The sequence below is a fragment of the Chiloscyllium plagiosum genome, unplaced genomic scaffold, assembly GCF_037043375.1.
Source record: "Chiloscyllium plagiosum isolate Xiang-an unplaced genomic scaffold, Cpla_swu_hap1 HiC_scaffold_1, whole genome shotgun sequence".
In the NCBI taxonomy this organism is placed as follows: Eukaryota; Metazoa; Chordata; class Chondrichthyes; order Orectolobiformes; family Hemiscylliidae; genus Chiloscyllium; species Chiloscyllium plagiosum.
Window position 1 is genome coordinate 178517433 of NW_028270139.1, and position 27242 is coordinate 178544674.

The 27242-nt window shown below is 45.5% G+C and overlaps 1 protein-coding gene across 1 annotated transcript in view; it reads right to left on the bottom strand.

Annotated features, from left to right (window-relative positions):
* LOC148152301 (disintegrin and metalloproteinase domain-containing protein 8-like) overlaps positions 1-27242 on the bottom strand; it is a 151995-nt gene that overhangs the window by 31348 nt on the left and 93405 nt on the right. The window contains exons 5-6 of the mRNA XM_087986162.1: positions 10398-10474; positions 4599-4677 (exon numbers count right to left, since the gene is read on the bottom strand). Coding sequence (XP_087842288.1) covers positions 4599-4677; positions 10398-10474 — 156 coding nt within the window. The remainder of the gene's footprint in view (positions 1-4598; positions 4678-10397; positions 10475-27242) is intronic.

Here is a 27242-nt window from a genome sequence, read left to right on the forward strand (position 1 = left end):
CTTAACCTACACACCCCCCAACTCATTGCTCTCCAAGTGCATGTCCAACAGTTGCTTCAATGTCTCCAATGACTCTGCTTCCACCACCACAGCTGGCAAAGCATTCCATGCATTCACAACTCTCTGCGTAAAGGACCTACCTCTAACGTCTCCTTTATACCTTCCTCCTAATATCTTGTACCAGTCAATCCTGCCCTGGGGAAAAGTCTCTGTCTATTGACTCTATCTATTCCTCTCATTATTTTGTACATCTTGATCAGGTCACCTCTCTTCCTCCTCTCCAGAGAGAAAAGTCCAAGCTTATTCAACCTTTCTTCACAAGGCAAGCCCTCCAGTCCAGGCAGCATCCTGGAAAACCTTCTTTGCACCCTCTCCAAAGCCTCTGTATCTTTCCTATAGTAGGGTGACCAGAACTGGACACAATATTCCAAGTGTGGTCTCACCAGGGACTTGTAGAGCTGCAGCAAAACCTCACGGCTCTTAAACTCGATTGCTTTGTCTGTCTAATTGCTCTTGTCTCCCTTTGAGCTCTATTGCTACCCAGCGTTTACTCTTTAGATCTTCACCCCACCCCATGTGCTGCATATAAACCAATATTTTCCCAGCTACCATCAATTCTGAGGAAGGGTCATTCGACCTGAAATGTTAACTCTGATTTTTCTTTCCAGATGCTACCAGACCTGCTGAGCTTTTCCAGCAATTTCTGTTTTTGTACCTTGCTGCTCTGTAGGCCTCAGTCTAGGAGGCTGACAGCTTGCTCAATCTCGCACCTTCAACATGTGCAGTGGTTACTCTCACCGATACTGTCATGGTCAGATACATCTCCAGCCGACAGATTGGTGAGGATGAGGTCAGTATGGTTTTCCCTCTGGTTGGTTCCCTCTCCACCTGCCGCAGACCCAGTCTAGCAGCGATGTCCTTTAGGACCCGACCAGCTCGATCAGTAATGCTGCTGCCGAGCCACTCTTGGTGGTTGGACATTGATATCCCCCACCCAGAGTACATTCTGTGACCTTGTCACCCTCAGTGCTTCCTCTGAGTGTTGTTCAACATGGAGGGGTAATGATTCACCAGCCGAGGGAGGGTGGTACGTGGTAATCAGCAGGGGGTTTCCTTGCTCATGTCTAACCTGAAGCTATGAGACTTCATGGGGTCTGGAGTCAATGTTGAAGACTCCCAGGGCAACTCCCTCCCAACTGTATCCACTATGCTGCCCCTCTGTTGGGTCTGTCCTGCCGGTGGGACAGGGCATGTCCAGGGATGGTGATGGTGGGGTCTGGGACATTGTCTGTGAGGTATGATTTCGTTAATGTGACTATGACAGGATGTTGAAGAATTTGAAACAGCATTAAAGCAATGCAGAGTTTAATATATTGACAGCAAACAAAATTTCAACAGTGTCTTGCAAACTCTCTTGTCAGACAGTCATACAGCACAGAAACAACAAATTGTTGCTGGCTAGATAATTATACATTTTGTCTCTTCTAATCCTCTCTAAAACCTTTCCGACAACAGATGTAAGGCTCACGGGTCTACCGAACCAGAGGACACAGCTTAAAAATACGGAGTAGGCCATTTAGGACAGAGATGAGGTGGCTGTGTGGAATGCTCTTCCTCAGAGGGCAGTGGAGGCCCAGTCTCTGGTTTCATTTAATAATGAGTTGGATAGAGCTCTCAAAGATAGTGGAATCAAGGGTTATGGAGATAAGGCAGAAACAGGATACTGATTAAGAATGATCAGCCATGATCATATTGAATGGTGGTGCAGGCTCGAAGGGCAGAATGGCCTACTCCTGCACCTATTGTCTATTGTCTATTATATTGTCTATAATTACCTGGGTTATCTCTACTGCCCTTCTTGAATAAGGGCACAACATTTGCAATCCTCCAGTCTTCTGGTACTAAACATGTAGACAATGACCACTCAAAGATCAAGGCCAAAGGCTCCAACATCTCCTCTCTAACTTCCCAGAGAATCCTTGGATAAATCCCCCGGCCCAGAGGACTTGTCTGCTTTCACACTTTCCAGAATTGATAACACCACCTCCTTACTAATCTCAATCCTTTCTCGTCTAATAGCCAGGACCTCAGTCTTCTCCTCTACAATATTCTCCCTTTCCTGAGTGAAAACCGATGAGAAATATTCCTTTAGCACCTCTCCGATCTCCACAGGGTCCACACATAGCTTTCTACTTCTGTCTTTGACTGGCCCTATTCCTCCCCTCATCATCCTGTTATTCTTCACATACACATAGAAAGCTTTAGACTTCTCCTTTATTCTACCTGCTAAAGATTGCTCCGGTCCCCTCCTTGCTCTTTTTAACTCTCTTTTTAAATCCTTCCTCGCTACTCTGTACCTCTCCATTGCCTCATCTGAATCATCTCGTCTTAACATCACATAAGCCTCCTTCTTCTGCTTAACAAGAGATGCAATTTCTGTAGTAAACCACTGTTCCCTTACCTTAGCACTTCCTCCCTGCCTGACAGGGACAGACCTCACAAAGAAACGTAATATCTGTTCCTTAAACCAAATCCACATTTCGAATGTCCCCATCCCCTACATTTTGCTATCCAATTCTCTGCTTCCTAAGTCTTGCCTAATCGCTTTATAATTGCCCTTGCCCCATCGATAACTCTTGCCCTGTGGCATGTTCCTATCCCTTTCCATCGCTAAACTAAATGTAAACGAATTATGGTCACTCTCTCCAAAGTGCTCACCTTCACTAAATCAAACACCCAGCGTGATTCATTACCAAGCACCAGATCCAGTGTGACCTCCCCTTTTGTCAGCCCTTTGACATACTGTGTCAGGAATCCCTCCTGTACACAATGGCCAAAAATTGACCTATCTAAATTACTCAGCCCATAGTATTTCCGGTCAATATTTGGAAACTCCCAAAAGGGTGACCTCTCCTGTCCTGTTTCTAACCTCAGTCCATACTACTTCAGTGGACAAGTCCTCAAATGTCCTTTCTGCTACCATAATACTGTCCTTGACTAACAATGCCACACCTCCCCCTCTTTTACCATCTTCTGTGTTCTTACTGAAACATCTAAATCGCTGAACCTGCAACAACTGCACTTCTCACAAATGCTGATCATTTTATCAAGTATTCCAAATTCCATTTTACCTGTTGGTCTTGTCTGTTTGACCCAGGTTGACAGAAAGTACGGAGTGGTTTCTCTCCTTAACATTAATTACTATTTATCATAGACAGTAATCAGTTCCAATTAGAAAGAGACAATTATGAATTATCGACATTTAACTATATGAGTTAAAACTCTAACCTCAAAAACTCTCCCCGTGCACGCAAATAGACACAACAAAAAAAAGTGGAGGGTAAACCTGTTCATTGGTCCCTGTCCCCAGAGTTCACAGAGATGATTGCTTTGGTTTGTCAGAGTTTGTTTATTGTTGATCTTCCCTCTCCGGGAACTTTCACTTGCTGCAGCAGGCACAGAGCAGCTGGTTCACAACTTATAAAGTCTGTGCTTTATTCAGTAAAAGCCACAGCCTATTGCAGCAACAGGTGAGGGAAAATAAACTTGCTTTTTACTGGATATGGGCATTGCTGACTGGGCCTACCCATACTTGCCCCCAGGGCAGTTAAGTGTCAATTAAATTGTTATGGGCCTGGAGTCACAGGTACGCCAGACCGTGTAAGGAAACAGAAAGGATGTTACATGGAATTGTATAATTAAAAAAAGTCATCAGCAGAATTTTATTCTTGGTTTTCACTGAATTGCAAATTCCACTATCCATGATGGCCAAATTTGAACTCATGTCCCTGGAACAATACCAGAATCTCAACATTAATAGTCTAACAATAACATGGTTAGGCCGTCACCTTCCTGTAAGTACCAATGGGTAGAAAGCTTTTTAAATCAATAACTACCCACCCTTCCACAGATTAATCCGTTACATGTTGAGGACTCCAGGACTCAACTTGATGGAGTTTAGAAGGATCAGAGGGGAGGAATCTGATTAAATCTTACAGAATACTGAGCAGCCTGGTCACAGAGGACATTGGGAAGGGGCTTCCTTTGGCAGGAGAGATGAGGAGCTGAGGGAACAGCCTTAGAGTAAAGGGAAGACACTCTAAACCCGAGATATGGAGAAATGTCTTTAGCCAGAGAGTGATAAACCTGTGGAATTCATTGTCACAGAAGGCTGTGGAGCCCAGGTCGTTGAGTATATTGAAAACAGAAATAGACAAGTTCTTGATTACCAAGGGGATCGTGGGTTACTGGGAGAAAGCAGGAAAATGAGGTTGATAAAACCCATCAGCCATGATTGAATAGCAGAGCAGATTCGATGGGCCGAATAGTCTAATTTCTGTTTCTCTGTCTTATGGTCTTATGCTGGCCAAATCCCTCTTGTAGACGTCCCCATGCTCCAGCCCATACACTGTTTGAACCAGCAGCTGTATAAACAGCACTTACAATGACAGTCAGGTCACTTACTTTTCAAAAGTACAGGAATTCTTTCCACATTCATTGGTTTTCCATTTCAGTTCACAGTCAAAAATACAGGAAAATAAAAAGGCACACTCTTTAGACCACATTCAATCAAATTCCACCTACAAGAGATTGCTTACCAGATCAGTGCCTTTCTCTGTCACCACAGTGTCATTTGATAGATGGTATGATATCTGGAAGTCTTTGGTTGTGAGATATCTGTGGAGAAAAGAGCCTGATTGAACAGAGTTCCTCAGTACTGGTCTGTCCATAAAAGATATACTGAGGCTGAGATGCTGACCATTAAACTGTCACAAAGGCCAAAAGACAAATGTAGCAAAGGATGCCCTTCCCTTAAGGATATGAACGAACCAGATAGTTTCATGCCACCATTACAGACTCCAGATTTCAAATCCAGATTAATTCATAGAATTGGAGACATTGTTACATTGCGGGAATGTCACTGGGTAAGTAATCCGGAATCTGGAGCTGAGGATGTGGGTTGAATCCCATCATGGCAGAATGTGAAACTTAGTTTTTTTTAAAAAAAGCTAAGTTACTATCGAGGCTGACCTTTTCAAACAGCTTTTGGTCAGAAGTCACACAACACTACGTTATAGTGCAACAGGTTTATTTGAAATCACAAGCTTTCGGCATGCTGCCTATCATCAGCTAAAGTCACTTTCTGCATATCAAACCAGGTTTTATCTGGGGTCTGAATGGTGCAGTCTTATTCTGTATGCATCGGGGTAACCAGAAGTTCTATATTCAGTCATATGATCTTTTCTTTGTCAGAACATGTCTACACTGAGCCCATACAATCCAATTTTTGAATACTTCCCATTTATTTGCCGCCAAGTAGCTGCATCCAGTCCACTTATACAGATTACCTAAGCTTTCTAAAAGTTATCATACCCCAGTTTTGTCGTTTCATTCATGTTCTAACCTTTTCTTTCTCCATAATGATATTAATTCAAATGGCATCCTCTCATTAATTTTTTTTTAGATTAGATTACATTACAGTGTGGAAACAGGCCCTTCAGCCCAACATGTCCACACCGCCCCGCCGAAGCGCAAGCCACCCATACCCCTACATTTACCCCTTACCTAACACTACGGGCAATTTAGCATGGCCAATTCACCTGACCTGCATATCTTTGGACTATGGGAGGAAACCGGAGCACCCGGAGCACCACGAGATATGGGGAGAATGTGCAAACTCCACACAGTCAGTCGCCTGAGGCGGGAATTGAACCCGGGTCTCAGGTGCTGTGAGGCAGCAGTGCTAACCACTGTGCCACCGTGCCGCCCACTGTGCCACCATGTCACCCACGGTGGCACAATGGTAATATGTAAAGAAGGTCAATGATTTCTGACTGCTGAAGCACACCAGGATGTTTCCCATTGTGGAGTAATAGAGTCATAGAGTCATAGAGATGTACAGCACGGAAACGGACCCTTCGGTCCAACCCGTCCATGCCGCAGATATCCCAACCCAATCTAGTCTCACCTGCCAGTGCCCGGCCCATATCCCTCCAAACCCTTCCTATTCATATACCCATTCAAATGTCTCTTAAATGTTGCAATTGTACCAGCCTCCACCACTTCCTCTGGCAGCTCATTCCATACACGTACCACCCTCTGCGTGAAATAGTTGCCCCTTAGGTCTTTTTTATATCTTTCCCTCTCACCCTGGACCTATGCTCTCTAGTTTTGGACTCTCCACCCCAGAGAAAAGACCCTATCCATGCTCTTCATGATTTTATAAACCTCTATGAGGTCACCCCTCAGCTTCCAACGCTCCAGGGAAAACAGCCCCAGCCTGTTCAGCCTCTCCCTGTAGCTCAAATCCACCACCCCTGGTAACATCCTGCTAAACCTTTTCTGAACCCTTTCAAATTTCGCAACAACCTTCCCATAGGAAGGAGACCAGAATTGCATGCAATATTCCAACAGTGGCCTAACCAATGTCCTGTACAGCCACAACATGATCTCCCAACCCCTTTTGGTGGGTGGGTTAGTAGCCAATCTATCCCCAGAAATGGAAATAGAGATGTCGAGGAAGGAGAGTGAGGAGTCAGAGAGCAAGTGGAAGTGAGAGCAGGATGGAAATTGGAAGTGAAATTGATAAACTTTTCCAATTTTGGAGGAGAGAAGGAAACAGCAACAATGGTATTGTCTATATACTGGAGAAAGAGTTGTGGATGGGGGGCTGAAATAGGATTTCCCCCAGGAAAGAGACAGGCATCACTGGGACCCATGCAGATAGCCATGCCCACCCCTCTGATCTGAAGAAAATGACAGCAGTTAGAAGAGAAGTTATTGAGGGTGGGAACGAGCTCGGCAGGGTAGGTACAGGTGGTTGGTGGGTGGGGGGTGGGGGTCTGGTGGATGGGTCAGTTCAAACCTTTGTTCCAGGAAGAAGCAGAGAGTCCTGAGACCATCCTGGTGGGGGATGGATGTGTAAAAGGATTGCACCTCCACACCTCATGGGAAAGAGGCAGCAGCTGGAGCCTGCAAAGTGGAAATTCCGAAACTGCCATAAAGCGTCTGAGGAATTGTGGATGTAAATGGGCAGGGACTGGACCAGGAGAGAAAAGACTAAGAAAAGGTCAGAAGAGATGAGTTATAGTGGGGCAGGAACAGGCAGAAACATTTTGGGTGAATTAGAATTAGAATCAGAATCAGAATCCCTACAGTGTGGAAACAGGCCCTTAGCATAGCCGAAGGGTAACCCACCCAGACCCATTCCCCTACCCTATATTTGCCCCTGACTAATGCACCTAACCTACAAATCCCTATGGGCAATTTAACATGGCCAATTGAACTAATCTGCACATCTTTGGACTGTGGGAAGAAATCGGAGCAACTGGAGGAAACCCATGCAGACATGGGGAGAACATTCAACTCCACGCAGACAGTCACCCGAGACTACAATCGAACCCGGGTCCCCGGCACTGTGAGGCAGCAGTGCTAACCACTGAGCCACCATGCCGCCCACTACACTGTATTTTATGAAAGAGGTAGAAGTGAGCTGTGCATGGTTGGGGCACTATCAGCTTGGAGGCAGTGTGGGGTAAGGGTTGAGGCAGGGACAGGAGGTGGAGATCACCGGATGAAATGAGGCTGATGACTGTAGTTGACGTAATGGCCTGATGTTCCATGGTGGAGTCATAGACCAGGAGAAGATAGGAGAAGGTATCAGATAGCTAGCACTCAGTCTCTGCAATGCAGATGTCGAGCGACCAGACAACAACACCACCCTTATCAACAGGCTTAATAACAGTCAGGGGTTGGATCTAAGAGCATGGAGTGTAGTCAGTTTCCACAATGGTAGGTTGGAAGGGAAGATTGGGGTGAGGGGTGAGGAGAGAGAAATTGAGGCAACCTACATCATGTTGCCAGTTCTCAATGAACAGGTCAAGAATATAGATCTTTACAGCGCAAAAAAGGCCTTTCACGTCCTGGATGTTGCGCTGACCTGTGGAACCAATCTGAAGCCCATCTAACCCACACTATTCCATTATCATCCATACGCCCAAAAATGTTGCTGGTAAAGCAGATTATCTTAGCCTGCTTGGCACACCCTCCTCATTCCTGAAGAAGGGCTTATGCCCGAAATGTCGATTCTCCTGCTCCTTTGATGCTGCTTGACCTGCTGCACTTTTCCAGCAACACATTTTTAAGTTCTGATCTCCAGCACCTGCAGTCCTCACTTTCTCCTCATCCATATGCCTAACCAATAAACATTTAACTGCCCTTAAAGTTGGTGAGTCTACTACTGTTACAGGCAGGCAGCACGTTCCACACCCCTGAGTAAAGAAACTCCCTCTGACATCTGTCCTATCTCTAACACCTGTCCTATCTCTAACACCTCTCAATTTAAATGATGTTAAGGGCATTTAAATGGGCATTTATCATTCGTATGGATAATAATGTAACACTGTAGGTTAGATTTTTTTCACAGATCGGCGCAACATCGAGGGCCGAAGGACTTGTACTGTGCTGTAATGTTCTATGTTTTATAAGTCTATCCAAAGATCACTTAAATGCCCTTAAGGTTGGCGAGTCCACAACTGTTGCTGGCAGTGCCTTCCACGCCCTGCTACTCTCTGAGTAAAGAAACTATATCTGATATCTGTCCTATATCTATCACTCCTCAATTTAAAGCTATGTCCCCTCATGTAGCCATCACCATCCGAAGAAAAAGGCTCTCACTGTCCACCCTATCTAACCCTCTGATTATCTTATACGTCTCAATTAAGTCACCTCTCAATCTTCTTCTCTCTAACAAAAACAGCCTCAAGTGCCTCAATCTTTCCTCGTAAGACCTTCCCTCCATACCAGGCAACATCCTAATAAATCTCCTCTGAACCCTTTCCAGAGTTTCCACACCTTCCTATAATGCGGTAACAAGAACTGTACACAATACTCCAAGTGCGGCTGCACCAGAGTTTTGTAAAGCTGCAGCATGTTTCCGAAACTCAATCCCTCTACTAATAAAAGCTAACACAACGTATGTCTTCTTAACCACCCTATCAACCTGGGTGGCAACTTTCAGGGATCTATGGACATGAACGCTGAGATTTCTCTGCTCATCCATACAACCAAGAATCTTACCATTAGCCCAGAACTCTGCATTCCTGTTACTCCTTTCAAAGTGAATCACTTCACACTGTTCCACATTAAACTCCATTTGCCATCTCTCAGCCCAGCTCTGCAGCTTATCTATGTCCCTCTGTAACCTGCAACATCCTTCAGCACTATCCACAACTGTACCTACCTCAGTGTCATCTGCAAATTTACTAACCCATCCTTCTATGCCCTCATCCAGATAATTGAGAAAAATGGCAAACAGCAGTAGCTCCAAAACAGATCCTTGCAGTGCACCACTAGTAACTGAACTCCAGGATGAATATTTACCATCAACCACCACCCTCTGCCTTCTTTCAGCTCACCAACTTCTGATCCAAACCACTAAATCACCTTCAATCCCATGCCCTTGTATTTTGTGCAATTGCCTACCGTGGGGAACCTTATCAACCACCTTACTGAAATCCATATACACCACATCAACCGCTTTACCCTCATCCACCTGTTTGGTCACCTTCTCAAAGAACTCAATAAGATTTGTGAGGCATATAAGGTTTGTCAAGTGCGGGTAAAAGGCCAAGGAAGGGTCAAGGTGGAGGAAGAGAGTTGGAGGTGGGCAAAATGTTCTGTAGCATGGGGATAGGACTCTTGTTACCATTCCTCTGTCTGTCTAACTGCTCCTCTCTCTCTCTTTGGACTCTATCCCCATCTATCGTTTAATCCTTATCCCCATTCCCCAACCCTATCTTCTGCATTTTCCTAGCTACTATCAGTTCTGAGGAAGGGTCACTCGACCAGAAACGTTAACTCTGATTTCTCTCTAAAGCTGCTGCCAGACCTGCTGACCTTTCCAATAATTTCTGTTTTGTTTCTGATTTATAGCATCTGCAGTTCTTTGTGTTTTTACCTACAATTCAGATGGTTCTTGCTCTGATTCTGGAATACATTATCCCATCATGCCCCCACAGGATGAGAACATAGGAACAGGAAAAGGCCATTCCCTGTTCTGCCATTCAATGTTGTGGAGTCAATGGTAATTCTGTCATTCAATGAGATCATGGCTGCTCTCTGACCGAGCTCCATATGCCTGCCTTTGGTCGATATCCCTGAATACAGTACAGGTTGTAGTATCTTTTCAAGCACTTCCAAAGCATATAACACCAACACAGATTAGATACAGAGTGAAGTGTTCTCTGCTATGAACATTTTCAGAAGGCTACATCGCCATTTAATATTTCAATAGAAAATGCTCATCTACCATCCACTTGTAGGTCAGAGTGATATTGGCTCAAAATGTGGGTATAACTGTTCCATGTTGCTTCTAATAAAAAGCAAGATCTACTCACATATTCTTTTTGAGATCCAGAATTACTTCGACTCTATCTAACTCCACTGAAATGCTGATGTTATCTGGTTGGCTCCACTGCACAGAAAACAAAACAACGCATAGCATTGGTACAGTAAAGATGACATACATATAGGCAGAAACGTTTCTCATTTGTTCATAGACGTTGCTGGCTCCCTAGGTTTGCTTCCCATTCCCATTGCCCTTTCATGCTAATGCTGCAAGTACAGTGACAATAAGGTGGGTGAACGTGCAGCATGGATTGGTGCCTGGGATTTCGATGCTGTGGTCATTTTGGAGACATGGGTACAGCAAGGACAGGAATTGTTATTACAGGTTCCGGGATTCAGATGTTCCAGTAAGGACAGAGAAAAAAAATAAAAGAGGGTGAGGTATGGCACTTTTATTCAAAGACAGTGTTATGGTGGCAGAAAGGACGTTTGAGGACTCGTCTACTGAGGTAGTATGGGCTGGGGTTAGAAACAGGAAACGAGAGGTCACTCCGTTGGGAGTTTTCTATAGGCCTCGGAATAATTCCAGAGATGTAGAGGAAAGGATAGCAAATATGACTCTGGATAGGAGCAAGAGTAACAGGGTGTTTGTTATGGTGGACTTTAACTTTCCAAATATTGACTGGGAATACTATATCCAACTTTCCAAATTGGATCAGTTTTTGTCCAATTTGTGCAGGAGGATTTCCTGAACCAGTATGTAGACAGGCCAACAAGGGGCGAGGCCACATTGGATTTGGTATTGGGTAATGAACCCAGCCAGGTATTAGATTTGGAGGTAGGTGAGAACTTTGGTGATAGTGGCCACATTTCGGTTACGTTTACTTTAGGGAAAGCAAATCCTAGCAGGACTTATACACTTAATGGTAAGGTCCCAAGGAATGTTGCTGAAGAAAGAGACGTTAGAATGCAAGTTCATAGCTCCTCGAAAGTGGAGTCACAGGTAGATAGGATAGTGAAGGTGGCGTTTGGTATGCTTTCCTTTATTGGTCAGAGTATTGAGTACAGGAGTTGGGAGGTCATGTTGCGGCTGTACAGGACATTGGTTAGGCCACTGTTGGAATACTGCGTGCAATTCTGGTCTCCTTCCTATACTCGAGTCTGGTAGCCTGTGTATCAGCATTCTCCTCGACTACATTGTCTTTATTTAGTGTGGATACCAATGAAAGTATTCATTTAATACATCCCAATCTCCTCTCACTCCAAACACAACTTCCCACTACTATACTTGATTGGCCTGAACCTTACGCTAGTCATTCTTTTATTCCTGTTATACCAATAGAAGGCTTTAGGGGTTGAAAAGATGTTGTGAAACTTGAAAAGGCTCAGAAAAAACTTACAAAGGTATTACCAAAGTTGGAGGATTTCAGCTATAGGTAGAGGTTGAATAGGGTGGGGCTGTTTTCCCTGGAGCATTAGAGGTGAGGGTTGGCCTTTTAGAGGTTTATAAAATCATGAGGGGCATGGATAGGGTAAATAGACAAGGTATTTTCCCCCTGAGGTGGGGGAGCCCAGAACTAGAGGGCATATTTTTAGAGTGAGAGAGGAAAGATTTAAAATAAACCTAAGGGGCAATTTTTTCACACAGGGGATGGTACGAGTATGGAATGAGCTGCTAGAGGAAGTGGTAGAGGCTGGTACAATTACAGCATTTAAATGCCATCTGGATGGGTATATGAATAGGAAGGGTTTGGAGGGATATGGGCCAGGTGCTGGCAGGTGGGACTAGATTGGGTGGGGATATCTGGTCGGCATGGACAGATTAGACCGAAGGGTCTGTTTCCATGCTGTACATCTCTATGACTCTGACTTTAAGAGGAAGAAGAAGGCTGATGTTAGGATGAGATGTGATGGCTCAGTTAGAGCGCTTGCGAGTTACAGGTTCGCCAGGAAAGATCAAAAGAGAGAGCTAAGAAGAGCTGGGAGGGGACATGAGAAGCAATTGGCTGTTAGGATCAAGGAAAACCCCTAAAGCCTTCTATTGGTATAACAGGAATAAAAGAATGACTAGCGTAAGATTCAGGCCAATCAAGTATAGTAGTGGGAAGTTGTGTTTGGAGTCAGAGGAGATTGGGATGTACTAAATGAATACTTTCATTGGTATCCACACTAAATAAAGACAATGTAGTCGAGGAGAATGCTGATACACAGGCTACTAGACTCGATGGGATTGAGGTGCATAAGGAGGAGGTGTTAGCAATTCTGGAAAGTATAAAAATAGATAAGTCCCCTACGCTGGTTGGAATTTATCCTAGGATTCTCTGGGAAGCCAGGGAGGAGATTGCCGATCCTTTGGCTTTGACCTTTATGTTGTCATTGTCTACAGGAAGACTGCAGGATAGCAAACGTTGTTCCCTTATTCAAGAAGGTGAGTAGAGACAACCCTAGTGACTATTGACCTGTGACCCTTATTTCGGTTATGGGTAAAGTGTTTTAAAAGGTTATGAGAGATAGAATTTATAACCCTCCAGAGAGGAAAAATTTGATTAGGGATAGTCAACACGGTTTTGTGAAGGGTAGGTCATGCCTCACAAACCTTATTGAGTTCTTTGAGAAAGTGACCAAACAGGTGGATGAGGGTAAAGCGGTTGATGTCGTGTATATGGATTTCAGTAAGGTTCCCCATGGTAGGCTATTGCACAATTGAATTGAATTTATTGTCATGTGTACTGAGGCACAGTGAAAAGCTTTGTATTGCGAGCAGTAGGGTAGAAACTGTTGCGAAACCGGCTGGTGCGTGTTCAGGTATCTGTACCTTCTCCCTGATGGTAGAGTTTGTAGAAAAACATTACCAGGGTGGGATGGATCTTTAAGAATGCTGGCGGCCTTTTCTTGAGAGCAGGCCTGAGAGATGGATTCTATAGATGGGAGGTTGGCTTTTGTGATTGTCTGGGCCGAGTTCACCACTCTCTGTAAATGTCTCTGATCTTGAATGGTACAGTTGCTATACCAGGTAGTGATACATCCAGGCAGAATGCTCTTGATGGCGCACCTACACAAGTTGGCAAGAGTATTTGCTGTCATGCCAAATTTGTTCAGCTGCTTGAGGAAGAAGAGATGTTGTTGGGCCATTGTAACCAGTGTATCCACATGAAGAGTCCAAGAAAGCTTGTTGTAGATGACCACTCCCAGGAGCTTGACACTCTCTACTCATTCCACCTCTGGGCTGTTAATGTGTAGGGGTACATGAATAACGTCCCGCTGAAAGGCAATAACAAGTTTATTGTTTTTGCCGGCATTAAGAGTTGGTTGGTCTCAGTGCACCATTTTTCCAGGTCTTCCACCTCCGTCTGTAGTCTGCTTCGTCGCCACCTGAGATTTGACCAACTATGGTGGTGTCATCAGTGAACTTGTAAAATGGCATTAGTCTGGTATTTGGCGATGCAGCCATGAGTATACAGTGAGTAAAATAGGAGTTGAGTATGCACCCATAGGGGACTCCAGTGAGGATGAAATATTGTCCCCAATCTTCATTGATTGTCGCCTGTGGGTCAGGAAACTAAGAATGTTGTTGCAGAGAATGGGGCTTAGTCCGAGATCACTGAGTTTAGTAATCAGTCTCAACGGGATAATAGCACTGAGGGCTGAACTGTAGTCAATGTAGTCTACATAGCTGTTCTTGGTGTCAAGATGTTCTAGGGAGGAGTGAAAGGCAAGTGATAATGACATCTGACGTGGATCTGTTGGTCCGATAAGCAAATTGGAGTGGGTCAAGAGTAGTGGGGAGGCTGGAGTTGATTAATGCATGACCAGCCTTTCAAAGCACTTCATGACCACTGAGGCTAGAGCCGCTGGGCGGTAGTCATTGAGACATGCTGCATGAGCCTTCTTGGAACAGGCAGGGACAGTGGCCTGCTGCAGGGAAAGGTTGATGATACCTGAGAAGACCTCTGCCAGTTGATCTGCACATGCTCTGAGTGCACGACCTGGTACCCCATCTGATCCCATCACTTTCCTTGGATTCACACAAAGGAAAACTGATCTGACTCTGATGCAGTGACTGCTGCGATAGGTTCGTCGGAATAGGTGTTACCTCTCCGCCAAAATTCTGCTCAAAGCGAGCATAGAAGGTGAAATGCGAAGGCATGTGATTGAGGGTGATTTAGCAGTTTGGATCAAAAATTAGCTAGCTAAAAGAAGACAGATGGTGGTGGTTGATGGAAAATGTTCATTCTGGAGTTCAGTTACTAGTGCTGTACTGCAAGGATCTGTTTTGGGGCCACTGCTCTCTGTCATTTTTATAAACGACCTGGATCAGGGCATAGTCGAAAGTGTGTTGCTGGAAAAGCACAGCAGGTCAGGCAGCTGTGGAGCAGGAGAATTAACGTTTCAGGCATAAGCCCTTCATCAGGAGCCTGCCGTGCTTTCCCTGCAATGGACTCTCAAATCTGACCTCCAGCATCAGCAGTCCTCACTTTCTCCTCCTGGATGAGGACGTAGAAGGATGAGTTAGTAAATTTGCAGATGACACTAAGGTCAGTGGAGTTGCGGATAGTGTTGCAGGATGTTTCAGGTTACAGAGGGACATAGATAAGCTGCAGAGCTGGGCTGAGAGGTGGCAAATGGAATTTAATGTGGAAAAATGTGAGGTGATTCACTTTGGAAGGAGTAACAGGAATAACAGGAGTAACCAAGTGGTAAGATTCTTGGTAGTGTAGATGAGCAGAGAAATCTCAGTGTTCATGTCCATAGATCCCTGAAAGATGACAGGTTGATAGGGTTGTTAAGAAGGCATACAGTGTGTTCACTTTTATTGGAAGAGGGATTGAGTTTAGGAACCATGAGATCATGTTACAACTGTTCAAAACCCCAGGTGCTGCCGCATTTGGAGTACTGTGTATAGTTCTGCTCACCGCATGATAGGAAGGATGTGGAAGTTTTGGAAAGGGTTCAGAGTAGATTTACTAGGATGTTGCCTGGTATGGAGGGAAGGTTTTATGAGGAAAGGCTGAGGGACTTTAGGCTGTTTTCATTAGAGAGAAGAAGGTTAAGAGGTGACTTAATTGAGACATATGAAATAATCAGCGGGTTACATAGGATGGACAGTGAGAGCCTTTTTCCTCAGATGGTGATAGCAAGCATGAGGGAACATAGCTTTAAATTGAGAGGTAATAGATATAGGACAGATGTCAGAGGGAGTTTCTTCACTCAGAGAGTAGTAAGGGCATGGAACGGTCTGCCTGTAACAGTAATAGACTCACCAACTTTAAGGGCACTTAAACACAGAGGGATCTTGGTGTTCAAGAACATTGATCCCTCAAAGTTGTCTCCCAAGTGGATAGGGTTGTTAGGAAAGCACATGGTGTTTTAGTTTTCATTAATAGGGGGATCGAGTTTAAGAGCCGCGAGGTTTTGCTACAACTCTACGAGTCCCTGGTGAGACCACACTTGGAATATTGTGTCCAGTTCTGGTCGCCCTACTAAAGATAAAGAGGCTTTGGAGAGGGTACAAAGGAGGTTTACCAGAATGCTGCCTGGACTGAAGGGCTTGCCTTATGAAGAGAGGTTGACTAAGCTCGGACGTTTCTCTTTGTAGAGAAAGAGAAAGAGAGGTGACCTGATCGAGGTATACAAGGTAATGAGAGGCAGGGTTAGGGTCATTAGCCAGAGACTTTTCCCCAGGGCAGGATTGATTGACATGAGGGGACATAATTTGAAGATATTAGGAGGAAGATATAGAGGCGACGTCAGTGGTAGGTTCTTTATGCAGAGAGTTGTGAATGTATGGAATGCACTGCCAGTGGTGGTGGTGGAAGCAGAGTCATTAGGGACATTTAAGCGCTTGCTGGACATGCACATGGACAGCAATGAATTGAGGGGTGCGTAGGTTAGGTGACTTTATTTTATATTAGGATCAATCCTTGGCACAACATTGTGGGCCGAAGGACCTGTTCTATGCTGTATGAGGCTATACTAATAGAGTCGCAGGTAGATAGGATTGTGAACACAGAATGTTGCAGCACCGTACAGGCCCTTCAGCCCTTGATGTTGCATTGACCTGTGAAAATAATCCAATTTTCATCTAACCTATACTGTTCCATTATTACCCATATGTATTCCAATGCCCATTTAAATGCCCTTAACGTTAGCGAGATAACTAAGGCGGTGTTTGGTATGCTTTCCTTTATTGGTCAGAGTATTGAGTACAGGAGTTGGGAGGTCATGTTGTGGCTGTACAGAACATTGGTTTGGCCACTTTTGGAATACTGCATGCAATTCTGGTCTCCTTCCTATGGGAAGGATATTGTGAAACTTGAAAGGGTTCAGAAAAGATTTACAAGGACATTGCCAGGGTTGGAGGATTTGAGAAATAGGGAGAGGCTGAATGGGCAGGGGCTATGTTCCTTGGAGCATCGGAGGCTGAGGGGTGACCTCATAGAGGTCTATAAAATCATGAGGGGCATAGATAGGGAAAATAGACAAAATCTTTTCTCTGGGGTGGGGGAGTCCAGAACTAGAGGGCATAGGTTTAGGGTGAGAGGGGAAATATATGTAAGGGACCTAAGGGGCAATGTTTTCATGTAGAGGGTGGTGTGTGTATGGAATGAGCTGCCAGAGGAAGTGGTGGAGGCTGGAATATTACAGCATTTAAAGACATCTGGATGGGTATGTGAATTGGAAGGTTTTAGAGGGATTATGGGCCAAGTGCTGGCAAATGGGACTGGATTCGGTGAGGATATCTGGTCGGCATGGAAAAGTTGGACTAAAGGGTCTGTTTCGGTGCTGTACATCTCTATGACTCTTTGACTCTACAAGGGACCTTGTCGAAAGCCTTACTAAAATCCATGTCGACAACATCCATTGCTCCAACCTTACCAAGTACCTTTGTAACTTCCTCAAAAAATTCAATCAAGTTAGTAAGAGATGACCTGCACTGCACAAAATCATGCTGATTGTCTCTCATTAGGCCTTGTGTTTTCAAATGTATGTATATCCTATCATTAAGAATTCTCTTGAATAGCTTCCCAACCACTGATATGAGACTGACTAGTCTATAGTTTCCTGAATTATCTATAATTTCCCTTCTTAGAACATAGAACAGTACAGCACAGAACAGACCCTTCAGCCCACGATGTTGTGCCAACTACTGATCCTCATGTAAGCACCCTCACATTTCTGTGACCATATGCATGTTCAGCAGTCTCTTAAATGTCCCCAATGACCTTGCTTCCACAACTGCTGCTAGCAATGCATTCCATGCTCTCACAACTCTCTGTGTAAAGAACCCGCCTCTGACATCCCCTCTATACTTTCCGCCAAACAGCTTAAAACTATGACCCCTCGTGTTAGTCATTTCTGCCCTGGGAAATAGTCTCTGGCTATCGACTCTATCTATGCCTCTCATTATCTTGTATATCTCAATTAGGTCCCCTCTCCTCCTCCTTTTCTCAAATGAAAAAAGTTCGAGCTCAGTCAACCTCTCCTCATAAGATAAGCCCTCCAGTCCAGGCAGCATCCTGGTAAACCTCCTCTGAACCCTCTCCAAAGCATCCACATCTTTCCTATAGTAGGGCAACCAGAACTGGACACAGTATTCCAAGTGCGGTCTAACCAAAGTTTTATAGAGCTGCAACAAGATCTCACGACTCTTAAACTGAATCCCCCTGTTAATGAAAGCCAAAACACCATATGCTTTCTTAACAACCCTGTCCACTTGGGTGGCCATTTTAAGGGATCTATGTACCTGCACACCAAGATCCCTCTGTTCCTCCACACTGCCAAGAATCCTATCCTTAATCCTGTACTCAGCTTTCAAATTCGACCTTCCATAATGCATCACCTCGCATTTATCCAGGTTGAACTCCATCTGCCACCTCTCAGCCCATCTCTGCATCCTGTCAATGTCCCACTGCAGCCTACAACAGCCCTCTATACTGTCAACGACACCTCCAATCTTTCTTGAACAGAGGAACAACATTAGATACTTGCCAGCCCTCCAGGACCAATCCAGTGGCTAGTGAGGTCTTGATCAAGGCCCCAGCAATCCCCTCTCTTGCCTCTCTCAATAACTGGGGTAGATATCAGGTATGCATCCAGGACTTTGGCTAATGCAGAGCAGAAATACACCCAGAAGATTTGGTGGTCGAGTTTGGAGTCAAGAAATTCCACCAATACCTTAATGTGTGTAAATCTGTAATAATAACAAACCCCTGCTAAGTCTACTGAAAGAGGATGAGACATTGCCATCCATAGCTTCAAGCCAAATTTAGTGTTGGGCTGTAATAAGAAGCATCTATAATTACAAGTTGGAACATTACCCAGGAAGCTAAATAACAAATGCGGATACATTCGGCTGGTGGTATCACCACTGCAAGAGTCCGTAAATTTCAAATTTTCTGGATATACTTCCAGTCACAGCTAACAATATCATACTTTAGATACAAAGATCGGGTTCTGACAAAACTGAAACAGCTAGTTGTGATGGGGGAAACCAAATGGCTACTGCGGTGGGCAGCACGGTGGCTCACAGCACCTGGGGTCTATGTGGACTTGTTGGGCTGAAGGGCCTGTTTTCATACTGTAGGGAATCTAATCTAATCTAAACACATCCAGGGATGAAACCTTTTTTGGGTCTGAAGAAACCAGATCACAGTACAGGATAGCATGTTATTATGGGGAGCAAAGTTTGTCACTAGATACTGGCTGAACTCTACCAGGGTCACCCGTGGGTTTCCAAAATGAAAATGTTGGTGAGAACTTATGGCCAGGACTTGATGCAGACATGGCACTGTCCCCACCAATGCAGCTCAGAGTGCCAATAAAGACAAAAATGACTTCCAGCAGCTTTTCCATATTCATGGGAATGGCCAGGTAAACAGTAGACTCAGTTATGCATCGACTATGGACGTCCTTTCACAGAGTCATGGAGTCAGAGCAGTGCAACAGAACCTTCAGTACAACTCATCCATGCTGACAAAGTTTCCCAATGTAAACTAGCCCCACTTGCCTGTGTTTGGCCCATATGTCTCGAAACCTTTCCTATTCATGCAACTGTCTCTTAAGTATTGTAATTGTGCCCACCTGCACCACTTCCTCTGGCTGTCCATTCCACATCTGAACCACCCTCTGTGTAAAAAAATGGTCCCTCAATCCCTTTTAGATCTTTCTCCTCTCACCTATATGCTCGTCTATCCATGTTCTCCTTATAATGCAAACTCTCCAGTCCTAGCAACATCCTGCTAAATCTTACAGTATCCTTCTGATAGCAGAGCAACAAGAACTGGACACAGAAACCTCATCAATGCCCTGTACAACCTCAACATGACTTCCCAACTCCGGTACTCAATGGTCTCACAATGAGGGCAAACGTACTAAATACCTTCTTAACCACCCTGTCTACCTGCAATAGTTCAGATTCAAAGAACTATGTATCTGAACCTCTAGGTCTCTCCATTCAATAACACTACCCAGGGCCCTACCATTAACTGGATAAGTTCTGTCCTTGTTCATTTTATCAAAACACAATACCTTGCATTTATCCAAATTAAACTCCATCTGTCACTCCTCAGCCCATTATCCCAATTGATCAAGATTTCTTTATAAGCTTGGTTAACCTTTTTTTTTAGATTACTTAGTGTGGAAACAGGCCCTTTGGCCCAACAAGTCCACATCGACCTGCCGAAGCGCAACCTACCCATACCCCTACATTTATCCCTTCACCTAACACTATGGGCAATTTAGCATGGCCAATTCAACTAACCTGCACATCTTTGGACTGTGGGAGGAAACTGGAGCACCCGGAGGAAACCCATGCAGACACGGGGAGAATGTGCAAACTCCACACAGGCAGTCGCCTGAGGTGGGAATTGAACCCGAGTCTCTGGCGCTGTGAGGCAGCAGTGCTAGCCACTGTGCCACCGTGCCGCCCACTATCACTATCCACTCTACCACCAACTTTGGTGTCATTTGAAAACTTAGTAATCATGCCTCCTATATTTCCAACCAAATATTTTATGTAAATGAAAACAAAAGTGGACCCAGAACCAATCCCTGAATACCACCTCCAGGCCATAAAACAATCCTCTACCTGTTTAAAATGAAAGGTGTAAACAGAAAACCAAGAGCCCGGAGCACTGCCCACATGAGACACTCCTGGTATGGGTGAGCACCAGGTGAAACACAGAGCAAAGCCCTCTCTACTTTTTCAAAACAGAATTAAAGACCTAATTACTCTGGGAAAAAACAAAGACAAATCGACAAGCAAACATTTTCAATACCATCACCTTGCAAGGATGTGTACTCAGCCCCTTACTGTAATCTCTGTCCACTCATCACCGCATGGCTAAATTTCATCCTCACTCCATTTACAAGTTCGCTAATGTCACCACTGTTGTAGGCCGGATGTCAAACAATGACGAGACAAAATACAGGAAGGAGACAGAGGGTTTGGTGTAAAGATAACAATCTCTCCCTCAATATCTGCAAAACAGAAGAGCTGCTGATCAACTTCAGGAAGAAAGGAGGAGGACATGCCCCCATCTCCAGCAATGGCGCTGAGCTGGAGGGGATCCAGAGCACCACATTCCTGGGAGTGACAAGTGACTACAACAAACAAACAAACAAACAGTCATGGACCACCCACGTAGAGACAGTCAGGGAGATACAACAACACCTCCTCTTCCTCAGGAGGCTAAGGAAATTCACCATGTCCATAAGGATCCTCACCAATGTTCACAGATGCATCACAGAGAGTATCTGATCTGGGTACAACACGACTTGGTACGGCAAGTGCTCTGCCAAGGACCATGTAAAACTACAGTGAGTTGCGAACACAGCCCAGTCCATCACGCAAGCCAAACTCCCATCCAGTGATTACACCTCCATCTCTCATGGTCATGAAAGCGCAGCTAAAATCATCATGGTCCCCTCCCTGCTCAATTATAATCTCTTCTAACCTCTTCAATCGGGCAAAAGATACAGATGCTCAAACTAATGTATCAACACATTCAAGAACAGCTTCTTCCCCACAGTTGTTAGACTCTCAAATTTCAAATCTAATGTTGATCATGATTTTGTTACACCTTCTGTGCAGCCAAAACTTGTATTCTTCACTCTGTTCAATCACTCTATGATCTGTATGTCCTTGTGAGTTACAATCTGCCTGGACTGCATGCAAAACAAAACTGTTCACTGTACTCAGATACATGTGACAACAATAAATCAAGTCAAATCAAGAAAAATGGCTGTCCCTTAATTCCAACCCGATCAACCAGTTTTGGGCAAGGACTGCAGGAGGGCAAAATAAAATTAAACCCAAGCAAAATCAAAGGAAACAAATAAATAAACAAATCAACAACTAAATAAATTTATCACCTCTATTCTGTCCTAATCGAATACTCCTAGGAAGTGGACGGCAATTGTTTAAAATAAAGATGACATTCCCCAGCTCATTTCAACTACAGACAAAATCCCCTCACACCGGTCCCCATGAAAACCAACACAAACTCAAAAGGCAAAACAAACTCACACTACAGAAACAATTAACTAAATACGAATATCATTATCCAGGTTGGTAATGCACTCCAGCTCCTGTGGTACCCAGTGGTCCTGAAAGGTCTCTAGCATATCAGTGAGCAGGGCATCTTCCTGCTCAGGAGCACCTGAGCGCAGATATAACCGCAAAAGAGGGGAAGACAGTCAGGAACAACAAATTCCTCTTCAGCCTGCTGCTTGGATCTGCTAATGACCATCTTGGCCAGGCCCAGGAGCTTGGACTGTCTACCCCTTCCCACACTGATGTCCGTATATCAGGAGTGTAGAGCTGAAGTACAATCAAAATTTCAATAGCAACCTCTTCAAAAATCTCAAAAAGGAGCTACAGATGAACACACTCAACATAGAAGTGGAAGACCATCTCCTCCAGGCCACAGAACGTGCATGTGGTCTGGCTCCAGGTAAACTTGCTCAGTAGCCCATTACATGGGACTGCCCGTGTGCAACACTCTCCACCCCAGACCCTGAGGCAAGAGGGGAGGATGCCTTTGTAGAGGGCTCTCCACTGGGGATCTCTGCCACCAGAGGGCAAAACATCACGCCAAGGTGTGTGTGGGCAGTGGGTGAAGGAGTAGCAATGCAGAGTGTGTACCATCAACCTGGATGGATAACTCTGCAGAGCAATTCGCAAGGGCAATAGAAGGATGTCACAGAGATGGCTCAGATCGTGGGGCACCACGTCACGGAGGAGTTCCGATGTCGAGTTCCAGACAGACTGGGGTCAGTTTGTACAGACTTCCATGGCATACCTGAACCACCTCGAGTGTGTGTGAGGCTGAAAGCCTTGTCTATCAGGCTCTGAAAGGCTCCAGTCACCAACTGGAGGTGGACGGACGTCCTCGCGGCCAACTGTGCCAGCATCATCCGGCCCATTCCTCTCCCATCCAATGCGGCCCTGACTCTGGTGAGCCCTGCATCCCGAGCTCTCTGCTCCCTTGGCCAGCACAAACCGTGCTCAAGGAGGAAAGTGCTGTTGAGTAGCAGCTCCCTGTTAGAAGCAACACTCCCTTAGACAGATAGCTCTGTGGGCGGCACGGTGGCACTGTGGTTAGCACTGCTGCCTCACAGCGCCAGAGACATAGAACATAGAACATAGAAGAATACAGCGCAGTACAGGCCCTTGGGCCCTCGATGTTGCGCCGATCCAAGCCCACCTAAACTACACTAACCCACTATCCTCCATATACCTATCCAATGCCCTCTTAAATGCCCATAAAGAGGGAGAGTCCACCACTGTTACTGGCAGGGCATTCCATGAACTAACGACTCGCTGAGTGAAGAACCTACCCCTAACATCAGTCCTATATCTACCCCCCCTTAATTTAAAGCTATGCCCCCTTGTAATACCCGACTCAATACGCGGGAAAAGGTTCATACTGTCGACCCTATCTAACCCCCTAATCATCTTGTACACCTCAATCAAGTCACCCCTAAACCTTCTCTTCTCTAATGAAAACAGCCCCAAGTGTCTCAGTCTTTCCTCATACGATTTTCCTTCCATACCAGGCAACATCCTGGTAAACCTCCTCTGCACCCGTTCCAACGCCTCCACATCCTTCCTATAGTATGGCGACCAAAACTGCACACAATATTCCAGATGCGGCCGTACCAGAGTCTTATACAACTGCATCATGACCTCAAGACTCCGGAACTCAATTCCTCTACCAATAAAAGCCAGTACGCCATATGCCTTCCTCACCGCACTATTTACCTGGGTGGCAACTTTCAGAGATCTGTGTACATGGACACCAAGATCCCTCTGCTCATCCACACTACCAAGTATCCGACCATTAGCCCAGTACCCCATCTTTTTGTTATTCTTCCCAAAGTGAATCACCTCGCACTTAGCTACATTGAATTCCATCTGCCACCTTTCTGCCCAGCTCTGCAGCTTCTCTATATCCTGCTGTAACCTGCCACATGCTTCCTCACTGTCAACAACTCCTCCGACTTTCGTATCATCCGCAAACTTGCTCACCCAACCTTCTAACCCCTCTTCCAGGTCATTTATAAAAATGACAAACAGCAATGGTCCCAAAACAGATCCTTGTGGAACACCGCTAGTGACGGCACTCCATGAAGAAACTTTGCCATCAACTACTACCCTCTGTCTTCTTCCATCCAGCCAATTTCTAATCCAAACCTCCAACTCACCCTCAATGCCATATCTCCGTATTTTCTGCAGTAGCCTACCATGGGGACCCGGGTTCAATTCCCGCCTCAGGCAACTGACTGTGTGGTGTTGCACATTCTCCCCGTGTCTGCATGGGTTTCCTGTGGATGTTCCGGTTTCCACCCAAAAATGTGTAGGTTAGGTGAATTGGCCATGCTAAATTGCCCATAGTGTTAGGTGAAGGGGTAAATGTAAGGGAATGGGTCTGGGTGGGTTGTGCTTCGGAGGATCAGTGTGGACTTGTTGGGCCGAAGGGCCTGTTTCCACACTGTAAGTAATCTAATCTAACAAGTTGACCATAGCTCAGACTGTGATCAGGTCCAGATAAAAGTCAGCATTCTTGGAAGAAGATCCGAGGCTGGGACCACTCTACAGTCGTAACAGAGGCCACACTCCCAACAGAACAAATAGGTCATCAGGGTGCACCATCTTGGAGGAGGTTCAGAGTAAAGCTCTCGCTGCCAGGTCTGAAAGTGGAAAGGCACTACCTGATGCAAAGGCACACCAATGCCTGACCACCCTCCTCAAGCTGGAGACTCCAAACCACAGCAATGACCCAATGTTACCCATTGACTCAGAAAAACTCAACAAGCTTTTCCCAGATGGCAGTGACAAAGCCAGGAAGGGACCAAAGTAACCAGTTGGTACCACAAAATGGTGGCCACCAGCTGGTTTATGACCAGCCTGTAGGACAACATTTGGAGCAGTCCCGTACAGTGTGTTGGGGGAGCAGTCACCTTGCTTTCCAATTTGTGCCAATTCTTCAGCAAGGCAAAGATGGACTCTGGGGTAGAGGAGGTGAGTGGTACCCATGTGAAGCACCAGAATCCCTCTGACAAATGGTCCATCTGACATGGACCAACCTGAAGTCCCAAACAATGGTTGAACCTTGAGGAGGGTGCCACAGAGTAGATCTCCTGGCACTTGTGCATCCTCCACAGGTCAGCTAGGTCTCTGACCATGTGGAACACAGCTGATGGTGTATGTTGAAAGAACCATCTCCAGCCCCAGCACGTGCAGAGCCAAACCCCACATCCACTTTATGGAAGAGGCGCAGTAATGGCTCCACACAGAGTAAAGCTGGTCAGACTGGCGGAAGCCCTGACGCACTCCTCTCCCAGGGTGTACAGGCTCTGTCAGGGACCCATTAACCTTCACGAGGCACTCCGCAGATTCAGGGGACAAAGTACGTCCTGAGCCCAAATATTCACAGAATCCCGAGCAGATATTCACTTTCTACCCTGTTGAACACCTTTCCTGATCAAGGGAGAGAAAGGTGCTCGACAGGCCAGCCCTCTGGGAATAATGGATCATATCCTGGACAAGGTAGATGTTGTGGATGCTCCGGTCCAGAATAGGATAGGACTAGTCTTGGTGGATCATGTAGTACAGCACAGTGCCAAAGGGAGTCAAAAGGACCCGAGCAACGGTTATGTAGGCCGTGCTGAGGAGGGAGATCAGACACTAATTCTTGAACAAACAGAGATCTCCCTTGTTGTGGTTCTGTTCGCCGAGCTGGGAATTTGTGTTGCAGAAGTTTCATCCCCTGTCTAGGTGACATCCTCAGTGCTTGGGAGCTTCCTGTGAAGCGCTTCTGTGATCTTTCCTCCGGCATTTGTAGTGGTTTGATGCCGGAGGAAACATCACAGAAGCGCTTCACAGGAGGCTCCCAAGCACTGAGGATGTCACCCAGACAGGGGATGAAACGTCTGCAACACAAATTCCCAGCTCGGCGAACAGAACCACAACATAGAACATATAACATAGAACAATACAGTACAGTCCTGGATTTTCGCCACTTCCACAACCCCCATGCATACTTCTGACAGATGTTGTGCCGAACATTTGTCCTAGCTTAAGCACCCATCCATGTACCTATCCAATTGCTGCTTAAAGGTCACCAAAGATTCTGACTCTACCACTCCCACAGGCAGCGCATTCCATGCCCCCACCACTCTCTGGGTAAAGAACCCACCCCTGACATCTCCCCTATACCTTCCACCCTTCACCTTAAATTTATGTCCCCTTGTAACACTCTGTTGTACCCGGGGAAAAGTTTCTGACTGTCTACTCTATCTATTCCTCTGATCATCTTATAAACCTCTATCAAGTCACCCCTCATCCTTCGCCGTTCCAACGAGAAAAGGCCTAGCACTCTCAACCTATCCTCGAACGACCTATTCTCCATTCCAGGCAACATCCTGGTAAATCTTCTCTGCACCCTCTCCAAAGCTTCCACATCTTTCCTAAAGTGAGGCGACCAGAACTGCACACAGTACTCCAAATGTGGCCTAACCAAAGTCCTGTACAGTTGCAACATCACTTCACGACTCTTGAATTCAATCCCTCTGCTAATGAACGCTAATACACCATAGGCCTTCTTGCAAGCTCTATCCACCTGAGTGGCAACTTTCAAAGATCTATGAACATAGACCCCACAAGATCCCTCTGTTCCTCCACCTCACTAAGAACCCTACCGTTAACCCTGTATTCCGCATTCTTATTTGTCTTTCCAAAATGGACAACCTCACACTTGGCAGGGTTGAACTCCATCTGCCACTCCTCAGCCCAGCTCTCCATCATATCTAAGTCCCTTTGCAGCCGACAACAGCCCTCCTCACTATCCACAACTCCACCAATCTTCGTATCATCTGCAAATTTACTGACCCACCCTTCGACTCCCTCATCCAAGTCATTAATAAAAATTACGAACAGCAGAGGACCCAGAACTGATCCCTGCGGAACTCCACTTGTAACTGGGCTCCAGGCTGAATATTTACCATCTACCACCACTCTCTGACTTCGACCGGTTGGCAGTTTTCTATCCAATTGGCCAAATTTCCCTCTATCCCATGCCTCCTGACTTTCCGCATAAGCCTACCATGGGGAACCTTATCAAATGCCTTACTAAAATCCATGTATACTACATCCACTGCTCTATCCTCATCCACATGCTTGGTCACCTCCTCAAAGAATTCAATCAGACTTGTAAGGCAAGACCTACCCCTCACAAATCCGTGCTGGCTGTCCCTAATCAAGCAGTGCCTTTCCAGATACTCATAAATCCTATCCCTCAGTACCCTTTCCATTACTTTACCTACCACCGAAGTAAGACTAACTGGCCTGTAATTCCCGGGGTTATCCCTATTCCCTTTTTTGAACAGGGGCA